Source organism: Callorhinchus milii, unplaced genomic scaffold (assembly GCF_018977255.1).
Source record: "Callorhinchus milii isolate IMCB2004 unplaced genomic scaffold, IMCB_Cmil_1.0 Scaffold4, whole genome shotgun sequence".
Lineage (NCBI taxonomy): Eukaryota > Metazoa > Chordata > Chondrichthyes > Chimaeriformes > Callorhinchidae > Callorhinchus > Callorhinchus milii.
In genome coordinates this window covers 23350471-23375363 of record NW_024704745.1, presented here as the reverse complement: position 1 = coordinate 23375363, position 24893 = coordinate 23350471, and the positions used below count along the sequence as shown (strand labels likewise).

General features: G+C 39.8%; 2 protein-coding genes across 4 annotated transcripts in view; one reads left to right on the top strand and one right to left on the bottom strand.

Annotated features, from left to right (window-relative positions):
* The first annotated feature begins 323 nt into the window (after positions 1-323).
* On the top strand, positions 324-16171 carry naxd (NAD(P)HX dehydratase). 2 transcript variants are annotated; one of them, XM_007891777.2, is made up of 10 exons: positions 324-378; positions 1794-1944; positions 2565-2610; positions 5233-5321; positions 7062-7170; positions 8532-8582; positions 9780-9884; positions 10208-10328; positions 14855-14975; positions 15663-16171. In XM_007891777.2, exons 1-10 carry the CDS (start codon positions 330-332, stop codon positions 15814-15816), a joined length of 996 nt encoding a protein of 331 aa, XP_007889968.2. In that variant the 5' UTR covers positions 324-329; the 3' UTR covers positions 15817-16171. The 2 variants fall into 2 exon arrangements, with proteins under 2 accessions (XP_007889968.2, XP_007889967.2); XM_007891776.2 differs by lacking the exon at positions 324-378 and adding an exon at positions 387-478.
* A 1149-nt stretch (positions 16172-17320) lies between these two features.
* The window catches only part of cars2 (cysteinyl-tRNA synthetase 2, mitochondrial), a 31919-nt gene continuing 24346 nt past the window's right edge, over positions 17321-24893 (bottom strand). For both annotated transcript variants that reach the window (XM_042333955.1, XM_042333956.1), the window contains 2 exons: positions 23894-24154; positions 17321-19318 (listed from right to left, as the gene is read on the bottom strand). In XM_042333955.1, the coding sequence (XP_042189889.1) occupies positions 19250-19318; positions 23894-24154 (330 nt within the window). In that variant the 3' untranslated portion in view covers positions 17321-19249. The remainder of the gene's footprint in view (positions 19319-23893; positions 24155-24893) is intronic.

The window sequence follows — 24893 nt, the reverse complement described above, 5'->3', positions numbered from 1 at the left end:
AGCCAGTTCAGGTTGGATCGTTTGCAACTGTGTAAGGAAAGGTCTTCAAAGTTTAAAAAAAACAGAAGTTGTACAGGTTTGAATGGGGTTTTTTTTGGGGGGGGAAAGGCACCCGCCCAAAACGCCGCTTTTACACGCGCAGTGCAACAAAACCCGCCCAACGTGGGCGTCAATCCGCCCAACCGACCGCGCCCCAAGAAGCGGGAGAGCGCGCCTGCGTGAAGAGGAGGGGGTGGGGGCTGCCGTTTGTGACGTGGCGGAACCCCCCGGGGAGTGACAGCTGGTCCGGGCCGCGCGTGCGCCGCCGCCTCCCCCCCCCCTCCCCCCCGATGCTCGGCTGCCGGCGGTCTGCGGCTGCAGCCTGTGCCCAGGCGCCAGGTAAGGTCAGCCCCACACAGCATGGTCTGCGGCGGGGCCGGCAGCCTGGGCATCGTCCTGCTCTCTGCCGCCGGCTTGTTCGTCTGCCTGCGGGAAGAAGGTACCAGAGCCGTCCGGAGATGGCGAGAGGATCTGCTGCCGACAGCCCTCGTCACGGGGCTGCGGTGCGGAGCAGGGAATGACCAGGAGAGGCCCACACGTCCCTCCAGCGCACGGTCACATGTAAAGGGCACCGTCTGAGTTGCAGACATGTGAGCCCCCACCCACACACACACACACACACACACACGACCTCAATGGCCTGTTGCTGTCGGGTCCCTGACAGGCTGAGAGCACAAGGCTGGGGGGACAGTACACAATAAGAATAATCCTTACATTTGGTATAGACGTCTCAAAGCACTTCACAGCAGTTGGACTTGACAGCAGATCCAGTGAAGCACTTTTGGCGATTTTCAGTAACGTGATACGATACAATATTAAATGCAAGGATTATTATTATTATTATTATTATATAACAACCAGCCGAACTGTGGGATCGGGATGGCTAAGCATCACCAGTTGTGTTTGCGTTTATACCTTTATGCTCTCTGTGGACGGTTAAGATATTTGTTTACTAACTTTGGCTGTGACATGTGCAAAAACAGTCACTGACTGTGAAATCCGCAAAAATAGAGATCTGATGCTGTTCGGCTTATCGGTCAAACCAAAAACAGTGCAAGAAACGAGGACAATAAAATGTCAGTCAATCTATTACTTTTTGTGTATTTCACAAACAACAATGAATCTATATAAAGCTCATTGAGAGTTACAGTGCAAGTAGTCCTATGCTGTTCAGCACTCCCAGCACTGCATACGAACACTAGTAGGCCATTCAGCCCCTCAAGCCTGTTCTGCCATTCTGTCAGGTCATGGCTGATCTGTACCTCAACTCCAAATACCCGTCCTTGCCCCGTATCCCTTAATACCCTGACCCAACAACTGTACTGGAGTCGTCAGGCTACATTATAAATTCTGGTTTAGGCCGAATACAGAAAATTCTAATACAAGAGTTCAGAGTGCAACCAACTAAGCCAGACTAGTGCTTAATAATGAATTAGTAATAATGTTACAAAATATTGCATACCGTAATTTGTTGGAATCATTGACATGTGCCTAAGATCTTTGGAATTGAAATTCATATAGTTTCACAAAGTTGTTGGGCACTGTGTGTGCAACACACGTGATAACTGGTTAGTTTTGGAAGTACAATACATGTCATTGTTTTCTTTTAAGGCTGTAAAAGCAACTTAGAACAACATTGATGACGCATTAGAATTCTCTAAGTCTGAATTCAATTGGAAAGATTAATAATGGATGATTTTCTTCAATGTATGTATTTTAGCCTAAAAGTTTTGTTTTGCTCTTCTGCTTTTCAGGTCTGTATAGAACTTTTGTATTTCACAGTCACAGACCTGCAAGGAGTATGGAAAATAACATTCAGCTGGTCAGAAACATCATTCCTCCTTTAACACAAGAAAAACATAAGGGTCAAGATGGAAAGATCGGAATTATTGGAGGATGTACTGAGTAAGTGTGGAATGGCTAGAAATGGCATTCAGGAATAATCTCTTCCCCCCACCCCCCACCATTAACCTCTGCTGTGCACAATTGGCTGCCGCGTTTCAACCACCAAATATACAGTCAATTCACTTTACAGTATATTCTGTGAAGCGCTTTGAGACGTCTCAAAATCGTGACAAGGCGCTATATCAAATACAAGGATTATTATTATTACAAGTCTCGGTTTCACCGTGCTGTGTTTTACTATATAAATGATGGGGTAAACCTGTGGCTTTGTAGCATTCCCTTTTTCTCACTGGACAGGAAAAGAGTGTGAACATCTCTAGATTTAGCTTGGGCTGCACATCATAGATTGAAGTGTTCTGTCACATTTTACTGATAAGCATCAAAAGTAATTTTCTCTGAAAGACAGTTGAGGATTAAATCACTGCAGACGTGTAAACAGATAGATACGCATGTCACTAGGCTTTAGTAAAGCATTGCCTCCTAGTGTGTGAAGTACTTTGTTTTCCTTTTGCTATATTTTATCAATAGGGAATAATGTTGGAGGAACGAGAGAAATAATGATATTGACCGCAAGATGTTCAACATTATTTCTACCTGTGACCATTATTTTGCTTTTACAGATATACAGGAGCACCATACTTTTCTGCGATATCAGCACTAAAACTGGTATGTATGTACCTGCCTGTGTTCATAGTTGAAGAGGCACTGTTTATGGACATATAAAGATACAGTTATAGACATAGAAACCTCTCCAAACAGTTTTTTTAAAACTCTTCTTATCTGCAGTATCATTTTGGAATACATCAATAGTGACATAGGACTCATCATTTTTTAATGCCTTTTGTATTTTGGTGCAAAGTGTTTTCTATCCTATATGTCGTTACATTTGTTTAGAAACATTTCTTTGCGACTTGGAGCTTGTTGGATACTAATTAATAAATAACTACCAATTGACTAGGACCAATGGAAGGAGATCAGAAGGGAGAGAAAGCAGGAAGAACTGAGTAGAGGGTGTTTGGTGTGACTGTTGGATTGTGTAGCTGGAGACCAAAAATAAAAGAGTGTTCTACACATTGTTTATTGAGAATGTGACAGAGCTTTAAATTTTAGATACATCTGCAAAATAAATGTGCTGTTTATATTCAGCTGTTTAGTGGAAGAAACTAAACAACTCTGATAACTTTCTGGTTGTAACTTTCTGTTCATCATATAATTTCTGGTTCCCTGTACATACTAAATAGATCTTCACGTGGAAGGGAGTAAGGAATACATGGAAACTCCTCTAGATTATAGATACTGGCACAGACTAATTGGGCCGAGTGGCTTGTTTTGTTTCTGTGCTGTATGTTCTTTGCAGTAACTTATACAACTGTTTTTTGTCCCCACCAACCAATCTAGTACAGTTGAATCCCCAAAAGTTAATTACTAGTTTGTTATTGTTAATATTTCAAAGAAACACAGTCTTTCTCCAAATTATCCTGGTTTATATTCCTCTCCTAATCCTAATTTTTTATCCTAATCCAAATTCAAATTAATTGTCTATTCATCTCATTGCTTGTGCAGATTACCTGCTTGCTGTATTTGCTTTAATAACAAAATTCACTCTTATTATAAAACACTTTACAATGTTTTTTTAATGCAAAATATGCTATACGGATGCAACTTACTATTCTTTTATCATTATGATACAGTATTTTGGTGAGAAATATGAGTTTATTCATTCAATAGATTATTTGAATGCTGATAAAATAAGTTAGCTGTATATGTTTGCACCATAGCAAAGTATAACACACATTCAGCAATTCAATCTCATCCCAAACTAGAAAATGCTTAAAATATGCACTTGGTGGCAACTCTAATGATATAGTAAATGAAGCTGCAATGTATGAACAAGGAGTTGCTGGTTAGAATCCTTGTCTGTGCTGAGTTTGCTGGTCTCAGCCAGGACTGCAATGGGAGACTAAATTTGTTCCCAGGAACACAGCAGAGATCCTGCTCCTGACCCTTCGCATCGCCCTCTACTGGTAATGTGTGTCTCTCTCAGTCAGAGGAGAGGTCAGGCTCGGCTGCGACACCCTCTCCAGTCGAGTGTGTGGACCAACGCCAATGTTCACACATAAACAGTGCCCACTTGGGCCACGTACACATGGCAACCTGCACCCATGTAGCCTTGCACCAACATGAGAAGATGAGAACTAGAAGAGGCTGTAGCTCAGTGGTTAGAGCACTCGCTTTGCAAGTGAGAGACCTGAGTTCAATTCCAGGCAGAGGGCGAAACCTTGGGCAAGTTTCCTTACTCCACACAGAGCCTAATAATAATCCCTCCAAAACCCAAAAACAATAATAAATTGGTCATTTTCAATCCATGACTGTTTGTGGGACACTGCTGTGCGCAATTGGCTGCCACGTTCGCCCACAAATATACAGTCAATTCACTTTACAGTATATTCTGTGAAGCGCTTTGAGACGTTTAGAGGACGTGAAAAGCGCTATATCAAATGGAAGGATTATTATTATGACAACAGGGAAAACATTGGAAAGTAACTCAAACGCACTAAACTATAAATAAAATTTAATTTTATCTTGTCAATGTTTTGTCTCTTGTACTCCATACCATCACTATCTCCAGCCATGAGACTAAACCAACTGATGGCAGTGTGTCACAGGAGCCAAAGCCTGTTTCTGTTAGCTGTGGTAGTGAAATCTCACTTCCCTCCATTGCTACAGAGTTGAACAATCTTGCGTGAATGCACACAACTGAATTTTTTTTATTTCGTTTTTTTGCCAGTTGTGCAACTCCAATGTTGATACTTTTGTACAATGTCAGGTTAGAGAAAGAGATAGACAGAATTGACATTCCAGAGAAAGAGAGAGAAGGTTAGAGAGAGAGAATGATAGACAGGGAGGAGAGTAGTAAGAGGGATGGGGGTCACATTACACATTACAATAGTCACTAGAAACAGAAACAGCCCCCATGAAGGCAGAGGCCAGTTATGGATTGCATGATCTCTCCCAGCAGTGAGGACAGCCAGCTTGACTTTCTGTTGGATCTTTTTGCCCCTTTGAAGCTCACATCCTCATGACTGATAATCACAACTCGTTCCAAGAAATCAAAACATCTTTATTTGAAATACCTCCCTGCTCAGAAAGTGTTTTCCAATATTTTGGACTTATTTTGTAACTATTAGATTATGGGATCCTAAGAATGCCTATTGGTATGAAAAAGCTGCATGCATGTGTAGTTATCGTGTTTATTTCTTAAACGTATATATTTCTTAATATTTTTAGGGTGCCGATTTGTCCCATGNTTTTTGTACGAAAGAGGCAGCTCCAGTTATTAAATCATACAGCCCAGAACTCATTGTCCACCCAGTGCTGTAAGTTCAGTTTCATTATCTTTCAGTGCATTCAAAAATTCTAAGATACCTTTTCTATACAAAGAGGCAGACTAACTTCATGTAATATGCTGTAATTTGATCAAAACAAGGACACATGCTTCGAAGCATTATCCTGTGTGAAAGGCAAGTTGTTATTGTTGAAAACTACCAAAAAAAGGCTAACGAGATGGAAATGTCTGTAGCAAGTGTTTTTATTATTATGTTTTTTCCCTGAATAGCCAGAATATTATATTAAACAAAAATTACATGTTTCACACTTGTTTTTTCTTTGCATTGAAGATATATTATTGTGGAGTCCTGTAGATCAGTGGTTAGAGCACTCACCTCACAAACAAGAGACCTGGGTTTGATTCCCGGCAGGGCAAAACCTTGGGCAAGTTTCCTTACTCCATACCCCTGATTATAATCCCTCAAAAAAAAACAATAATAATTTGGTCCCTTCAATCCACGACTGTTTATGGGACACTGCTGTGCGCAATTGGCTGCCGCATTTCGCACATAAAAATGCAGTCAATTCACTTTACAGTATATTCTGTGAAGCACTTTGAGATGTCTGGAAGATGTGAAAAGCTCTATATCAAATTCAAGGATTATTATTATTCCTTCTGCTTTTTGTGTTATATTAATCTACATTAATTGATAGATTTTTGGTAGGTCAGGGTATTAAGGAATATGGGGAGAAAGCGGGAAATTGGAATTGAAACGATTAGTTGAGTTACAGATCAGCAATGATCTAATTAAGTGGCGGAACAGGCTTGAAGGGCTGAATGGCCTCCTCCTGTTCCTATGTAATCTGCTTTCCTCACTGTATTGGAATTTTTCCACAGTAATTCATTTCTACATTAAAATCCTTTATCTTTGTCCAACCACCTTGTGCCGCTTTGTAGATCTACTACAATGTATTGTATTTCTGATCACTGCTATCAGGTGGCTGTAAATGGGTATAACAAAAACACATTATTTTAATGTACATATTGATTCCAATGCTGCCAAGTGGCACTGTGGTGCTCTTGTAGTCAGTGTTGCAGAAGAATGGATGAAAGGGTGAATGTTGAAAAGCTTCTCTGATGTTTCACAATTCTGATGGTCAAAAGAAAAAAAACCCCACAGATTCCACTGTAATTTGAAAGATTTTTTTTAACCTGAGTTGTAGGTTCTGTGCATAGATTGCACAGGTAAAGAGTTTGTAGTGGATTAGCTAACCTTCAATGTACTGGATAATTATTTATTATTTTAAGAGGATCAACTCAACTTTGTAGTGTATCCTGTGAAGCGCTGTGGGACATCCTCCTGATTTGAAAAGCGCTACATCAAATGCAAGGATAATTATTATTCATTTTAGAGTGTGCTTCATTTTTATAATGCTGTCTCTGTATCAAGACAAGAGCCACTGTGTGTGAACAGTGGCTTCAAGCCCTCAATCAGGGAGATTGGTGAAGACCAGCTTCCAAACTTACCACCTTTAACACAGATCTTTTCATATCCTATAAGTTTAGAATAAAAATGATATTCAGAGGTGAAAGTACAAATCATTTAATCTGTAAATAATTAAATCACTGCCTTGAGACGTCCTCCCAAAGTGGAAGATGCTATATAAATGCAATTTGTTATAGTTGTAAATTATTTAATATCCGACACTAGTTGCCATGTAGAGTATATTGATTGTATTTTGATTCAAGCAATGTTTGCTTTCTGGTTATTTACCGTTTGTCTTTGCAGAGACAGTCCTAATGCTGTTGAGGAAGTGGAAAAGTGGTTACCTGCTCTTCAAACAATAGTAGTTGGCCCAGGTTTAGGACGCGATGATAGCTTACTCCAGAATGCAAAGGTGAGATGTAATCAAGCTCTTAAGTTAGTGTTTAAAAATTATCTGTAAAGTTTCTCCTGGGAAAATTACCAGATATTTACTGCTGTTCCTGTAATTTTCTCCTGTCTGTCCCCGAGCTCAACCCTGAGCTTACAGTTTCTTGCCACTTCAGCTCTCCATCCCACTCATGCTCTTAACCTTTCCATCCATGGTCTCCTACGCTGTTCCAATGAACCACAGTGCAAGCTCGAGGAATAGCACCTCATCTGTCTGCTAGGGACCTTACAGCCCTCTGGCCTCAATATGGATTTCAATAATTTCAGACCATAACAGCTCACTTTCTGGTGTGCCTATTTTGTTGCAATTTTCCCCCCTTTTGTTTTGCATCATTTAACCCATCATCTCCTGTCCTCTGCCCCATCGTCTCTTTTGTCCTCCTTGTCCTGCCTCTCCCCTCTCTGTTAGCCCTTAAAAGCCTCTCTCTCCCAACATGCCCTAGTTTTGACGAAGGGTCATGGACCCGAAACATTAACTCACTTTCCTTTCTCCACAGACGCTGCCTGATCTGCTGAGTATTCCCAGCGACTTCTGTTTTTGTTTCAGATTTTCAGCATCTGCAGTATTTTGAGTTTTGTCCAAGTAATTATTTGTCATGTGTGCCCCTAGATAGAGAATATCAGGCTGTATGACTGAGGAAATAAAAATTGAGCCTGATCCTATCACTCAACATCAATGTACCAGTTTCCAGCTGGGATCCTGGATATTGGAGAAGAACAGAAACCCTGTTATTTACCCCCCACAGACAAGGGCACTGAAACTAATTGTGGCAAACCTACTGTTTTGACTGAGACCTAATAATTTAGCACCAATTCAGACCCAGCTGCTCCTTTTGTTCAGCCTGCGTCATGTCCCCTGTCCTATCCCCTGTCCCTCTGACTCACTCTCTCCCTCACCTCGTTCAAGGTCCACCTCATTGGCTGCTTTCTTTCGGTCATTTCCCCCCCCACCCAGTTTGGGTGCCTAGCCAGCGGTGTTGAGCGCTTTCGGCCATCCTCCCAATGTGAAAGCCGCCATATTTGTATTGCAAATTTGTAATGTAACAGTGATAGCATCTAGTAATTTCAGGGTTAATGTGCCTCAGTTTCACATAAGGATGTGCCTTTACTAAGTGAATCATCTGCAGAGTTAAACCACAGATTTGTAAAGCAAGATGCACAAAGAGATAATGAGTTTTTAAGCTTTTAACTATATGGGAGTTCTAATAAAAATTCAGATGGAATATGATTGTCCAAACACATCAAGAGACTCTGCTGGGAAAGTTATGTTCTCTGATTACATTTTGGTGCAGCAGTAAAGGTAGTAAATATTGTATTTTGTTTCAGGGTATTATTGAAAAGTCCAAGCTCAAGAGATTGCCTATCGTGATTGATGCGGTAAGTAATAGTGAAATACTGGGTTAAACAACAACAAAATTACATTTGTAAAGCAGCTTTCACTTCAGGAGGACGTCCCAAGGCACTGACCAGTCCAGGATCAGGACCCAAGCATGGGGGGCAAGGTTGGGATGAGGGAGGGCAGAGAGGGGTTAGGAGGGCAGCTGGAGGAGGGTCTTGAGTCGTGTCTTGAAGGAGGCAAGTGAGGGAGCAAGGCGAAGGGATTGTGAGATGGAGTTCCAATGGGTGGGGCCAGAGAGGCTGAAGGCACGACTGCCGATTGTAGGGTGGGTTGGGCGGGAGACACGGAGCAGGCCAGAGTCTGCTGAACGAAGGGAATGGGTAAGCTGATAGGTTCATAAACAACCAAACGTGCACTTGTGTGGAGCGCTTCACAGTGACGGGATTTAATGCTGAGCAAGGGGTGAGGGGGAGATGACCATAAGCATGGTTGATGAGATAGGTTTTAAGGTGGGATTTAAAGATAGACAAAGTGGGGGGTGAGCTGGAGGGATGGAGGCAGGGAGTTCCAGAGGTTAGGGGTATAGTATCCAAAAGTTTGGCCATCAATGGGAGTGTGGAGGGGCTGGGAGGCCTGTGTTATTGAGCAGAGAGGGAGGGCAGACAAGCAGGATATGAGATGATCAGAGCAATAGATAGGTGCTAGAGTGTGAAGGGATTTGCCTTCACATGCTACAAAGACAGGAATAAATTGACAGTAATTACTGTAAAATGCTTTGAGACATTTGATCATGGTAAGGCACTATAAAATGCAAGTTCTTCAGTACTAAATAAAATAATGAAGGCCTGATTATTATTATGATAAAATAATAATACTCCATGCATTTGATATAGCACCTTATCATGTCATTGAGACATCTCAAAGGCTTTCACATCCAATCCTATAAAGTGGTGTGACTTTTAAGTGATTATTGATTGTATTTATCTTCAAATTCATGAGAATAGGTGAGGGTAGGAGCCCTGGAGTTTTGAATTAATTGGATTGTGTTGGAGCTGGGGAGACTGGTGAGGAGGGCATTGGAAAAATCAAGACAAGAGGTGCCAAATGCATGGATACAAAAGTTTATTGTTGCAAACTTTGTAGGTTTTCCACAAGACTTTATGGGGAATGAAGATCTAGTTAGCTTCTTCCAGACTAATCACAAAGATTTCATTTTAGGTTATTTTCTTTTCCAGGACGGATTATGGCTCATTGCCCAAGAGCCGTCTATTATTCAGGGCTACAGCAAAGCAATTCTGACTCCAAATGTCGTGGAATTTGGCCGGCTTCACAAAGCAGTGGTAAGCTCGAAGGAATAAATCCAGGTGCACTTTAATCCACGTAGAATCATTGTTAATAGCTTTCTGCTTGTAATTTCTTGCTGACGGTTTAATGAAGCTTATCGGTGACACCATACTATACAGTTGCCATGACAATAATAGATCTGTACTGGCAGGTGTATGGATTGCAGTACACTGCCTGGACGCTGCCTTCATGAACTGGCTTGGCAGCGCTGGTCACTGAACCTTCAGCGAAAATAAATTGAGATGAGATCTTTTCCAGACCTAATTTATAAGAGATATCCTGATGACAAGTGGTCATATATGGATTTTCTACATTTTAGCTCAAGAGTTCTGTGGATGTCGCTGATCATCATGATACGCTACTTAAACTCAGTCGAGCGATGGGAAATCTGACTATTGTCCAGAAGGGACAGAGAGATCTTATTTCAGATGGAGACACAGGTAAACATTGCTAATTTAATCATCATCATAGAATCAGCTGTCTGTGTAACTCAGTGCATTTTGCAGGATATAATTTGGTTTGCTCTGTTAAGCGTTTATGCACCAGAAGCAAAACGGTTGGAGACTTTATAATCCTGAACATGATCATGCAAATTAATGACTTTTGTCACCCTATAAGTCATGCTTCGTTGTGGAGAATTGAAGAAATGTTGGGTTGAAAAATGAATAGATTGTTGCATTTAAGATGTTGTTTGTTCCAGGAATAGTCAATAAAATAATAAACAACTTTTTTTTAAAAAAAAAGTTGACTTCTGGCTTCCTTTCAAAGATATAACCAGTTCCTCATTTCAATGAATTCTTAGCTCACCAGTCTAGGGTAAAGGTAGATTTTTTGGATATGCCAATGATGGGCACAAATCAGTTGAAGTATTGAGAATAATTTCTTAGTATTATTTGAAGACTTTTTCAACTTTTTCAGAAAACATTTGGTCTGGGAGAGTGTTTTTTTTAAACTTAAGACCATTTTAATCCAAATTTCAATCTGAATTGAATGTAATTAAAAAAATCAAATGCAAAAATCCCAAAACTTTGAGTGAATGATGCCTAGATTTTGGCATAGAGTAGTCACTCCACATTTCCAGGGCATGTGCTGGCACTACTTTCTTATCAGCATTTCTGTGCAGGCAATATATTGTTTTTTAGGTCTCTAATATAATACAGACCAAAACATATTTCACATGCAAAGCAAAGTGTTTCTTTTGTGCCTCTCCACTGTCACTCAGGTAGATGGACAGCATTTCTCTACACCTTTATCAGTGTTGTTATATAATAAAACCCAGGCAACACAAAACAGTTCTTTCTCCCCTCTACCTAAAATAACTAAGTACCCATTATAAATATAATTACCAGTTTAAACTACTCTGTTCACTTCAATTCTGAAAAATCTCAGAATAAATCATCTTTTATCTGCTCAATGGTGAAGCCCAAATTCTGAAGGGGTAATTTCACCAGAATGACGATTGTTCTGTACCAAGTTAATATTAATTGACCAGTCAAAAGCTTCCATTGTCTATTTAATAACATTGGTAAATAGCATTAAGCATGAGAAGAGTTCTGGGCAAGGGCTTGCTTATACAACGCTCTCCTTCGCTCCTGACCTATGCATAGTATCAGCAGGAAATATCAATCAGGCTTCTCACTTCTCATCACTTCCAGCAGTGTAAACTGATCAGTATTGGAGTCCTGTAGCTCAGTGGCTGGAGCACTCACCTCGCAAACAAGAGAGACCTGGGTTTGATTCCCGGTAGGACAAAACCCTGGGCAAGGTTCCTTTATCCACACGCCTGATAATAATCCCTCAAGAAGAAAAACAATAATACAATTGGTCACTTCAATCCACGACTGTTTGTGGGACACTGCTGTCTGCAATTTGCTGCCGCGTTTCGCCCACAAATATACAGTCAATTCACTTGTGGAGTCCTGTAGCTCAGTGGTTAGAGCACTCGCTTTGCAAGTGAGAGACCTGAGTTTAATCCCAAGCAGGGCGAAACCTTGGGCAAGTTTCCTTACTCCACACGCCTAATAATAATCCCTCCAAAACAAAACAATAATAAATTGGTCATTTTCAATCTACGACTATTTGTGGGACATTGCTGTGCGCAATTGGCTGCCGCGTTCGCCCACAAATATACAGTCAATTCACTTTACATTGTGTTCTGTGAAGCGCGTTGGGACTTCCTCCCGACGTGAAAAGCGCTATATCAAATGCAAGGATTATTATTATTAAATGTCTCCTGAGAAGCTGCATATGTGGTCGGCTTCCAAGTATCACATTGCCAGTCTGTTCGCATAGTCCCAAGTAGCTTGGAGGACATGAATGCACAATTAACAATACAAAGTGTACCATTTTTGTCCAGACAAGTCAAGTTTTGTGCTTCTTATAAAATGCTGACTCATCTGGAAGAAGAATATAATAAATCATTTATGACAAGACGAGTCTGCTATATTTGTCCACTCAGCTTGCAGTATGGGTGGGTCAGTTGGTATTATTCTTAAATCGGATTCAGAAGCTTGTGGGTTTAAGCCCCACAGTGTTACTTTGAACTCATATGCTCTCTGCTGTTGATCCAATGCATTGCTAGTAGGGTTCCTGTCTTTTAGATAAGGCATTATACTGAGATCCTGTCAGTCTGTTCAGGTGCATATTAAACATCTCATGGCACCATTCACAAAGAGAATGGGGTTTCTTGCCAGATTCCTCAGTTCCTCTCTACAATGCAAACTATCATCCAGAATCTGCAGCTCTATTGCACCAAGTTTTGTGAGCCTATCACCCCAATTCTCACTCGGCTCCACTGGCTCTCCATCCCCTCGTGAGTTGAATTCCAAGATCCTTGTCTTCGCATTCAAGTCCTCATGTTCAAATCCCCCCAAGCTCTGGGCTCCTGTTTTTCTACCACCCCAGCTGCCCAATCCCACTTCTTATGCTAACTTATTGTGTAGATTGGATAAAAACATTTTTTCTACAAACCAACACAATTCTTTCTCATGGCAGCATATTATAGGAAAAGCTATAATCGCACAGCAGCTGTATTAAACTGGGTAGTGAGCTGTGTAAGTCCTTGTTTTGCTTCCTGACAGATAGCATCCACCAGGGAGTGTTAGTGTTGACTTTCTTCACCATTGATCGCTTTAAGCTAACGTGCCGAGGATTTCTCCTGAGGCAACAATCTGCAGCAGTTTATATCTTGTATCATAAACTTATTACCATAGGCATTCTGATGTGAAAGGGACTATATAAATAAAATTGTTGAAATTTTCATTGTTGCCTTGACTTGATAGCTCATTTTGACAAGTACTTTAGTACACTTGTGCTCCACACTAACCTGAAATTATAAGCCATCAGACACTTTTTGTGCTTTACATGAGTAATATATATTACTATTTATAATAATTTATATTTTAATAACCTCCTTTAATAACCTCCTGTTTGTATGTATCGGTGAATAAGTAACATGTTACCAGCATGATCTTGCTCATTCTTTGAAAGTCACTCAACGGCAACATACAAATGTGCCACAGAGTCTATACCTTGGTAACCTTTCTCGTGCTCGGAGCTACTTAAAGTTATGAGTTGTGTTATGTCCCGTGGCGTAGTGGTTAGAGCACTCGCAAGTGTACTAAAGCTCTCACAATTGAGAGGACCAGGGGTTCGATTCCTGGGTGGGGAAAACCTTAGGCAAGTTTCTTTACTCCACATGCCACTGTTTACCTAGCAGCAAGTGGGAATCCGGTTGTCAGTTGATCGGTGGATTGCTTTTCCAGGGGGTAATAATCCTTTTTTTAAAAAAAATGTGTTCACTCAATCCACAACTGTTTGTGGGACACTACTGTGTGCAATTGGCAAGTGATTCCTACAAAACTATTCCTATTTGCATGTGGAGCACATGGCAGACAATTGATCGCTAACTTCCCAATTGTATGGCTTACCTTACTGCTGGTGTTAAGCATTGAATCTGAATGCTCTGCATAGATCACTAAATGGCCAGTGCACTTAGTTCCAATCAGAAATGTATTTACAACAGCAGGTTAAGTATTACATTTGCTCAAATATATGTACATGGACAAAAGGGACATTGCTTTTCTGTAATTTGTAACTATTTAGGTGATTTCAATAATTTTGTCTTTGGCTCTATTAAATCTGATGAAACTTTAATTTGTTTGGCTTATTTCAATAACTGATAAAATCCAGGTCATTCTGTCCTTCGAAGGAGATGTTAAACCATGATGCTATCTGCTTGTTTAGGTGGACATTGACGTTCCCATAGCTCTATCCAAAAAGAGCAGGGAGTTTCTTCCAGTGTCCAAACAAACAATTGGTCATTCACATCAATAATAATAATAATAATCCTTGCATTTGATATAGCACTTTTCACGTCAGGAGGACGTCCCAAAGCGCTTCACAGAATATACTGTAAAGTGAATTGACTATATTTGTAGGCAAACGTGGCAGCCAATTGCGCACAGCAATGTCCCACAAACAGTCGTAGATTAAAAATGACCAATTTATTATTGTTTTTTGGAGGGATTATTATTAGGCGTGTGGAGTAAGGAAACTTGCACAAGGTTTCGCCCTGCCTGGAATTGAATCCAGGTGTCTCGCTTGCAAAGCGAGTGCTCTAACCACTGAGCTACAGGACTCCACAATGCCTGTTTGTGCAAGGATTATTATTATTCCAAAATAAAAAATCAGTAGTGTATAATTGTTCCCTTTTTGTTGATACTCAACAAACAATTTTCAGTGTCAAATTAACATTTAAAGATGTGCAGTTTCCTGGCAGTAAGCAAGAAAATCTCAATGGTAATTTAAAATAATGTTGTTTAAAGTTGTATGAGTTCTTGGCAAATGACTTAAGTGAAATCAAAATTTCTGAATTATATTGAAATTAACGAGTCAGAGGATAACAATTTTGTAAATAAAACAGCAGATCAAGACTAACCAAACAATATCATATTTCTCTATTCAGTGCTTGAATGCAGCCATGAGGGGAGCAGCCGCAGGTGTGGGGGACAAGGTGACCTGCTTTCAGGGTCCCTGGGGGTCCTGGCAAACTGGGCATTCATTGCTGGGAAGGAAAAAACAAATGGGTAAGAGTGGGCAACTCTCCAACAAGTTTTTAAATTGTGAAAGCCTGGTTTCATTACTTAGTAATTGTGCTTTACTGTAACTTTAGTCTCTGATACCTCTTTCTGTGGCAGAGATGGAATTCTCTTTGTGCCGTTCAGAAAGCTCGAAGTCAGGCACTCCAAGTGCTGCACTTAACTTAGAATCTTTCATTGAATTCACAGCTTTGGCTTTCTTTTCTCCCGAAATATATTTGCTCATCTCAGCTTGGTTGCCTGGAGTTAATGGGAGGTTACACCTGAGAAGCTTTATGGCTGGACTATCCAACCATACTAGCAAAGAATCTTAGAGTTTTAAATTATACTGTGACAATTCTGTTTCTAGCAGCAGAGTCACTATATAAGGTTAGCTAATGGTGTCTACTTCAGGGTTGATTTTTTTAACTTCCAATTTAAACAATAAAAAAATCACTGTATTTTGCCTCAAAATGCAATGAAAGGTTTTTACCTGCAGCACATGTACATGTCTGACTGTACATCACCAGGCTGGAGCGTGAATTTTAGATCAAATGAATTACAATTTTAAGCAAACCAAAATAGTTTTATAGTGTGCATCATTTCTGTTTGTGCTTAGATGCACTTTGTTTCTTTACCTCCAGCTTTCACTGAGATGGCCCTTAGTAAAATTTGCCCTCTCTTACCTTTCCTCAGCCTGAACCCTTCTCTTGTCGCTGCATTCGGAGCGTGTGTCCTGACTAGACAGTGCAACAACCAGGCTTTTCAGAAGTATGGACGTTCTATGACCACATCAGACATGGTTGCAGAGATCGGTACAGCATTTAACAAACTGTTTGAAACAAACTAGAAGGTGTTAGCAGGAAGAAAACGGAGTACAAAGTGCTTTGCTGAAATACGTTGTAAATGTTTTGAACTGTTTTGAACTGAAAATGCCTAAGCAGAAAGATTTAGAAATATTTTGACAACTTGCTTGGTTTCCACAACATGGTATGTATATAAGCTGCAGCATACTTTGAATTCAGTTTCTTTTGACCAATTATGGGTCATAGTCCTATGATAGCATTTGCAAGTCCTGAGCAGATGGGTGGGAGGTTCTGGTGTGTGGGTGATATTGTATTGGAAGAATGAAGAGGGCTCAAATGATAGGTAATCTTCCATTTGTGCTGTTCTTGATATAATAAATGTATAATGTGAAATTGGCACCTAATTTGTGGTATTTCTTAATCAAATTCTCAATAAAAAAAGTAATCACGTTTCTAAAACATCAGAAGAATGTATTCCTCAGAATATTGGGTATTTTGGAAATTCTGCAATTGCATTGTAAACATTTTTTAGAGTCGTTATTTTTTCTAATTTTTTCCCCACTGCCATATACCTCTGCTCCTTATGCTGGTGTCTGTCTCCACAGGTGAGTTTCCCACCAGTAGAATACCCAAGAGGCCATCGTTCTTGTGTGAACCTTGGCAGAGTGTTGGCAGGCTATTCGACAGACGAGGGCTTCAAATCCAAGCGTGGCCTCATCTGACCTCGCTGCCATATGTGCATTGTCACTGGAGATTGCAGTAGTGGGACAGGAGTAGGTTTATTATTCCCTAATCCTGGAAAGTTGGGGCCAATTTAGCCTCCCCATACAGCCCCAAACTATTGTTAAGAAATACAGTAGGTTATACTCTCAATATTCAGTTCTAAATTAAGACATCTACTTCTAAGAACTGGCATATTTTCAGGAAGTTGCAGAGAAATGATTGTGCCCGCAGGGAAAGTGCAATCTTACTCCCAACTGTTAAAGGTTACAGTTCACTACACTTTTGAAAGGCAAGGATAATAAATGGTGAATATAAATGTCTCAACAAATGCTATAAATAAAATTTCTTTATTAAATAGTATTTTTTTTAATACATAATAGTGTCTGAATCTGCTCAATTTAAAACACAGATCTTGCAGACAGCATATTAGCAGCACCAGTGAAGCGTAACAGAGTAGTTAGTAGGAGTTTGTTATCTCACACAGTGACTTACTGATCTCACCATTGGTGTTGTGGGAAGGTGCCAACCAGAGACCATGGGTGCCCCATGGTCACAATGAATGTAAATTGAAAAGCGCATCATGCTGTACTGCTGACTTGCACATGATAACTGGTCACAGAGAAGGAACAGCGAAGGCTTTAGGAGGAGGTTGCAAGGTGAAGTAAAGTTACTTTGTTCGCCCACCCACTCTCTTTCTTGCTAGTTATGGTTAGAGATTAGGAAGAAAGGAGAAAAACACATTCCATTTTCTGTATTTGAATTAGTTGATATGCGCTAACTTCATATTTATAATATTAGTTAATATGCCATGATCTTATAACAGCGACAACAAATTACATTTGTTTAGCGCCTTTCATGTCAGGACGATGTCCCAAGCAGTATCTTGCCCAAGAGTTCTGCCAATATCCAAAATTCTGCACCATTTTAATAAAAATAACCCAGTCTATCAAGCCACTCATAGTTAGGCCATTTCAGAGCAGGTGTACTGGCCAGCATTGATCATTCACATCATAGCCATGGGACACTACCAAGAATTGGCAATTGCGTTCATCCACTTTACACTAAAACCACATGAAGTATTTTGATTGTTCCCCAAACACGAAAGGCGCTATATCAAATGCAAGGATATAAAAAATTATGTTTTTGACAAGAAACATGGTCATACAATCACAACTTGATTTAAGTGTTAGAATGCTGCATGAATAATTAAGAGATTAGAGACAAAGGTCACTCGGGATAGCTTTAAATATCAGCTTAAATATCTCAAACTGCATATTCGGTTCTGTACAGTTATTCTATTCCATGTGCATCAACCTCCATTTGATGGTAAAAGCAGCACACTGTATGTGTAGCATACAGATTTTTAAAATGTGCATTTAATTCTTTGTGTTACACCGTATTGAAAAATGGGGACTTGGCAAGGAACAGGAGAGCAGGGTGTGAAACTGGTCTGGTAATTGCATGTTATTTGGGAAAGGTGAAAGGGGTCATGATTGCACAGCCTGTGTGACTTAATTTTTAAGCTCTCCCAGAGACAGCTGGTTAAACAGATTTTCCCCAAGAAAACCAATTCTAGTTTGGAGCAAACTAATACTCAGGGCAATTTCTACAGGTATTTCCGAGCTCCTAGGAGCGAGCTATATACTGGCTATATAAACATATTTCTGTGCTTAGTTCTCAAAAATGATTAAAGCCACAATTCACAAAACATTTGTATTGAATTGCATTTTATTTAGAAAGCTATAAATTCACTGATCAAATAAGCCATTGAATATGACAATGAATGGTGCAATTCATAAGCATTTCTGTTCCTTCTTAATTTTTTAAACTGTACAGAATGTTATCTTATTTAATTTTTGATATTACTGGTTGTAGAGCATACAGGGTTCTATAAACATACAGCACAATGATGAAAAAAGCATCAAGTGGTCAACTGAAATTTGATTTGATTCTACATTTTCATATCATGATTTCTCCTTTAGATAAAAAGGCTGAATGATCACAGCCTCTTACAGCATTCTGTGCAGTACCACTCCATGAACAAGTGACTAATATACAACACAATACAAAATTACATTTGTATAATGCCTTTCACAAACTGAAGGATGTGAGGATTGTGCTCGAGCATGGCTGGCATTGCCAGGCCCATTCCCATTCCAAAACATTGCCCTGACCAAAAAACTGGCAAAACTCAGCTCAATGAAGTACATTGATGCGACAGTCAAGATAATTTTGACTCCTTGGCTGGCAGTCCAACATTTCTACTTTCCACTAAATTAGAAATGCTCTAATTTAATAATGGGGTCAATTTACCAGTTATTTGCCACCACACTGCATGCACCAAAGACAAACAGACATTGCCTCCCATATTAATGCCAAAATCCAAGATGCTGCGGCCAAGGCACAGGGCAGTGGACTAGCCCATGAGCAGGACACCAAATTTTTAGGACTAGAAGATGATATCAAGTTTGGGATTAGGGAAGAGATGAAGATCTGTCTTTCGCACATTTAATGCGATAAAAATGGAATGGACTGTTAAATTGACCCTACATTTACCAAGGTATGAAAGTGAGCTTCAAATTGCCACCAAGTGTAGCAACTAGATAATTGTACATCGGGAAATTCCTGCACTTAGTGGCAAGAAGCATTTCAAGCCAATCTATAAAATAACTTGTGCAACTACCAGCAGTAGGTTATCCAGGATTTATCTCTATGGAGGAGTCAGTGAGGACTGTAAACTACCACTTGGATAGATTAGTTCCCAATTTTCCCTCTGTTGTTCAGTTGTTCTGTCAGCTCCCAAGTTGAAATCGCCCCCCGATCCTGTAAGAAGCAAAACTGATGTTTACAAAGTGTGCATATTTCAGTGAAATATATTTCTTATATTTTCAGTGCTTTGGGACGTCCTCCCGATGTGAAATGTGCTCTATAAATGTAATTTTGTTGTTGTTCTCTGTTTGGGCATTCTGAAAAATACATATTTTTTAAAAAAAAATTTGTGAGAATGGAATAACAGTACTTTGTGTGTCTCACTAATAGAAACCTGAAGAGAAACATAATATATAATACTTGCATTTGATATAGCGCTTTTCACGTCTTCTCACCGTCTCAAAGCGCTTCACAGAATAGACTGTAAAGTGAATTGACCGTATATTTGTGGGCGAAACGCAGCAGCCAATTGCACACAGCAGTGTCCCACAAACAGTCGTGGATTGAAAATGACCAATTTATTATTGTTTTTTGTTTTGGAGGGATTATTATTAGGCGTGTGGAGTAAGGAACGTTGCCCAAGGTTTCGCCCTCTGCCTGGAATTGAACCCAGGTGTCTCACTTGCCAGGCGAGTGCTCTAACCACTGAGCCACAGGACTCCAATAGGTCGGCAGCTTTTCATGACCCCCCAAGAATTTTAGAGATATGGACAGTCCCACTTTAGTTTAAGTGCTTGCAACAAAAATGATACCTCAGAGTTCAATATGAATGATACAAGTTTCTTCCAGTTATTGCATATACATTAGTTCCATGTAGCAGGCCATGACATTGGCTTTACAGTTCACTTGAGAAGGTAGTTTTCCTCACTACATAAGCTCCATATTTTGTAGTAGCTCCCACACATTTATTGTTTATATAATATCACTCAGAGGCAATTGTAATGGCTTAAATGTATTTCTGCAAAATAGTTTCTCCAGAATTGCAAGGTCAGGAATGGCCTTAATATTTGTACAACAACAACTCAAATTTATATGGCATCCCTCGCGGAGGGTAGAGTCCCAGAGCGCTTGACAGTGTGGAGCACGACGCCAAACCAGGAGAAGCAGATTCTAAGCACTGGCGAAGAGGAAGTTCTTCAGGCGAGATGGGGAAGGAGGGGGCAAGGCCGAGGGATTGAGGGAGAGTATTCCACAGTTTTGGGGTGCAGTGGCTGAAAGCACAGCCACCGATGGTGGAATGGAGGGTACGAGAGACAAACAGGAGGCCGGAGCCAGTCGAGCAGAGGTAACGGATAGTGGATTTCGGAGTAAGCAGATTGGAGAGGTAGGGAGCTGCCATGGCACAAGTAAATTGACAAATGTTATCGAGTGAAGTGCAGCTTCAGATCTCAGTCTATTTACTCTGAAGTAGACTCCAAGATTCTGAAGCATCCTGTATCGTGGAGTCCTGTAGCTCAGTGGTTAATAATAATAATAATAATCCTTGCATTTGATATAGCGCTTTTCGAGCACTCGCTTTGCAAGTGACAGACCTGAGTTCAATTCCAGGCAGGGCGAAACCTTGGGCAAGTTTCCTTACTCCACACAGAGCCTAATAATAATCCCTCCAAAACCAAAAACAATAATAAATTGGTCATTTTCAATCTACGACTGTTTGAGGGACATTGCTGTGCGCAATTGGCTGCCGCGTTCGCCCACAAATATACAGTCAATTCACTTTACAGTGTGTTCTGTGAAGCGCTTTGGGACATCCTCCCGACGTGAAAAGCGCTATATCAAATGCAAGGATTATTATTATTATTATCCCTGTTGAAATAATCAAATTTAAAATACCAGGAACAAATCCTGGAACATTGAGAAGATGCACACTAGCTTCATTTTTATATCCCGCCAATTTCTAACATGGGCAAAGCTATGAAAGAAAACTCCTTCACTGAGCAAAACATTTAACAATCAATGTTTTCTAACGTGATTTCAAATCAACAATGTGCTTAATTAGTTGAAATATAGTCTTTGATTAGAATTTGAAAGCTGCACTGGCATTCAAACACAATAAAAGAAATGACTGTACATGTCTCTGTGACACCAGTTTTGAAGGAAAAATCAAATGCAATTTGGCATTAATAGCAACATTTGGCAACAATGATCAATAAAGGAAAAACACAGACAGGAACTTGTATACTGGGAATTATAAAATGGTCTTGAGAACAGAGAACATTTGGCAAATAAGTGTGGGCCACCTGAATCTGAGTGCCTCATATCTAGCCCCAAACAAAGTTCGAAAATATTCATTTGGTATAGTTTATTCAGTTCAATTTATTTAAACCTCTTCCAGTGATACCAATTCGGGTTCCCACTGCCATAATTTTTTCATCTCTTTTATTAGCTCTATTTTGTGTCTTTACTAAAACGTTTTTCAATCAAGTGTCATACCCAAATAAAACCCAATTTTCCTCCTTCAGATGCTGATCGACCTACTGTGTCTTTCTTTTTATATGTTGACACACATCTATAAAATATCACTACTTATCTTCCTTAGTGTAAATTGCTCTGTAGCAGTAGATCATTATGGAAATCTCCTGTTATTCAACTTGAAAAAATTGGGATTTTTGTCTTCTAGCCATTATGGACTCCCAGACACTGCTACTGAACTTCTAAATCAGACTAGTTTAATAGATTAGGTTCTGTGAGCCTATCACCCCCATTCTTGTCCGGCATCACTGGCTCCCCATCCCCCAGAGGTTTGAGTTCAAGATCCTCATCCTTGCTTTTAAATCCCTCCATGGTCTTGCCCCACCCTACCTCTTTGACCTTCTAAAACTGTACCAACTCACCTGCTTCCCCACCTTGTCAGGCACTGACTTGCTATTCACGTACCCCTTCCTGCCTGTCTGGCCCCATTCTCTGCAACCCCATCCCAGAGTCCCTCCACTTCGCCACTTCCTTCACTACCTTCAAGGTCCATCTCAAGACTTCCTCTTTGACTGTGCCTTTGGGCATCTGTCCACCACTCCCTTAGCCCCAAAACCTCTCTAATCCAAATATCCAGCTTGGGTGCAAATCCTCAAATGTCCAGCACGTTGGGACATCCTCCCGACGTAAAAGGCTCCATAGAAATATAATGCAAAATCTTACACCTATTCTAATCAACAAACTTGCAATGTAAATATCTGTGTTTGACTACTGGATAGGGCTGTAGATCAGAAACCATTGTCCCCAGTTCTTTAAAGCATTAATATTCCAGCTGTCCAGTCCTGTAGTGAAATGCATTCCATCAGATTTTGTTTTCTAAATTGTATGCAAATTACTGTTTTCGGAAAGGAAACTTCATTAAGATTATCTATAGACACACATATAAGTGCTCTGACACTCCGTCCAGCATGAAGAGCACTATATAAATGAAAGTTGTTATTCTTATAAATTCTGAAGACTATTATTATTACTGAAAACAATAAAGTTTTGCTGCAATGTGGCTAATTTAAAATATGTATATATCTCACTCACTCTGAAACTCAATAGCATGCTCTAAGCAAACTATTCTTCAAACTTTTCACTGCTTGGAAATTTACAGACAGTTCAATGTAGACCTTGCAAGACCTCCTATAAAAAGGCCCTTTTCTGGTAACCAATGGTATTGCAGACTGTGATACATTTACACCATAATACAAGTCCTGCCTTGACCAGCAGAGGGTGCACACAACCTGTTGAGGGTAGGATCAATAAGAGTTCAGTGCACTCTGCTGACCTGTGACCGTAATAGATTGATTAATGGATTAAAGATCATACCATAGTACCAAAACTGATACAATATATAAATTTGTGAATTATAGAGCATAATAATCCCTTTAAACAAAAACAACTAAGAATAACTTGGTCATTCGATCTACACTGCTGTACACAATTGGCTGCTGTGTTTCACCTGCAAAATATTGTCAATTCACTTTACAGTATAATCTGTGAAGCGCTTTGAGAAGTCTCGAAGATGTGATAAGGCGCTATATCAAATACAAGGATTATAATTTTTATTATATGTTCTTTGAAACACATACAACAACAACTTGGATTTATATAGCACCCTCCCCGCAGGATGGTGTCTCATACACATACACCGTGCAGCATCCATATACTGCCTGTGTCGTACAATGAGAATACAATGTAAGAGAGTTCAGACCATTTTTAAAGTGTTACATTTACCATTTAAAATTGACTTGGTTAATTTTAAGTAATCATTTTTTGTTTCTCACTCTGCAACTGGTCACTTATGATGTCAGTTTGCTGTACAACATATTATCTCTCTTTATTTCACAGAGTATACATCAAATACTCTAAATTTCCACCCAGAAACTGTGGGCAGAAGCAGGTGAACAGTAGAGATCTCCAGCACCAAGAGAAGAACACCAAACTGCAAACTAAGCTCTTATATTTAAGATTGACTTTTTAATAGCAGCTTTCTTGAAATTAAATTTCATTGATTTTTTTGTGCTCATTGAGGCGTGGGACATCAGTGCTGTGGAAAATGTAAAACTGGCTATTCATCCTGTTGCTTTTGTGGGGTAGTGACCAGCTGCCTTATTTGCCTGATATCACTATTATCAGCTTCAAGTACTTTTAATCTAACTGGTGACAACAAATCGGCAGGTTAAACAAATTATTGAACTGTAACATAGTCCTCTGGATACTCTCACTAACCTTGATATCTATTCCTATAGCTGTGAGATCCAGACGCAGTGAATCACAGGCTTGGAGAAGAGGCTGCCGTTCATTCATCAGCCGTCTCTTTTTGTCTTTCAGTTGCTGCTTCTGCTCCTTAGACAATTGTTGAATCTCCAGCAGAGGCTGTGGTGCTGGTTCATCCACAGCCAGAGCGTAGTTCCTTACTTTCTGACGAAAATCAACCAATTGGTCAACAATACCATGAAGTGCTGCCAACGACTGACCTTCTGTCGTTACCTGACAAGAAAGGGTTGGACCAAGAAAGGAACAGGGATTATTCTTTCAAAGAGTTAGCATAGACATGATGGGCCAAATGAGCTTGTACGTTTCTATGCTTATAAGTTTCTATGTTTTGCAACATATATTTTTCATACATACTGTACTCATTCAAAGTGCTTTCATAAGAAACATCAATTATTATAATAGTCCTTGTATTTGGTATAGTGCTTTTCATATCCAGGAGGAAGTCCGAAAGCGCTTCACAGGATATATTGTAAAATGGAGTGATTGTGTGTTTTGTGGGAAATGGAGTTCTTCTGGGCATGCGTTCGATGGATCAAGACCACGTTTCCCGCTATTCAATGCAGCCGGTAAGTCAAGATTTGTTGAAGATAAGGGAGCACCGTTACGAGTTAGGAGGTGATAAATATGACTAGAGCATAGAAATCTAAGTGGTTTCGATAGGAGCCTAAATGGTACATGAGACGTCTCGAAGACATGATTAGGCACTCCATCAAATACAAGGTTTATTATATATATATACACATGATATATATTATATTTATAATATTTATATTTATATGATATATATTATATTTATAATTCTTACATTTGATGTAGCGCCTAATCACGTCTTCAAGACATCTCAAAGCCCTTCACAGAATATACTGTAAAGTGTAGTGACTGTATATTTTGTGGGCGAAACACAGCAGCCAATTGCACACAAACAGTAATGGATTGAGCGACCAATTTTTTT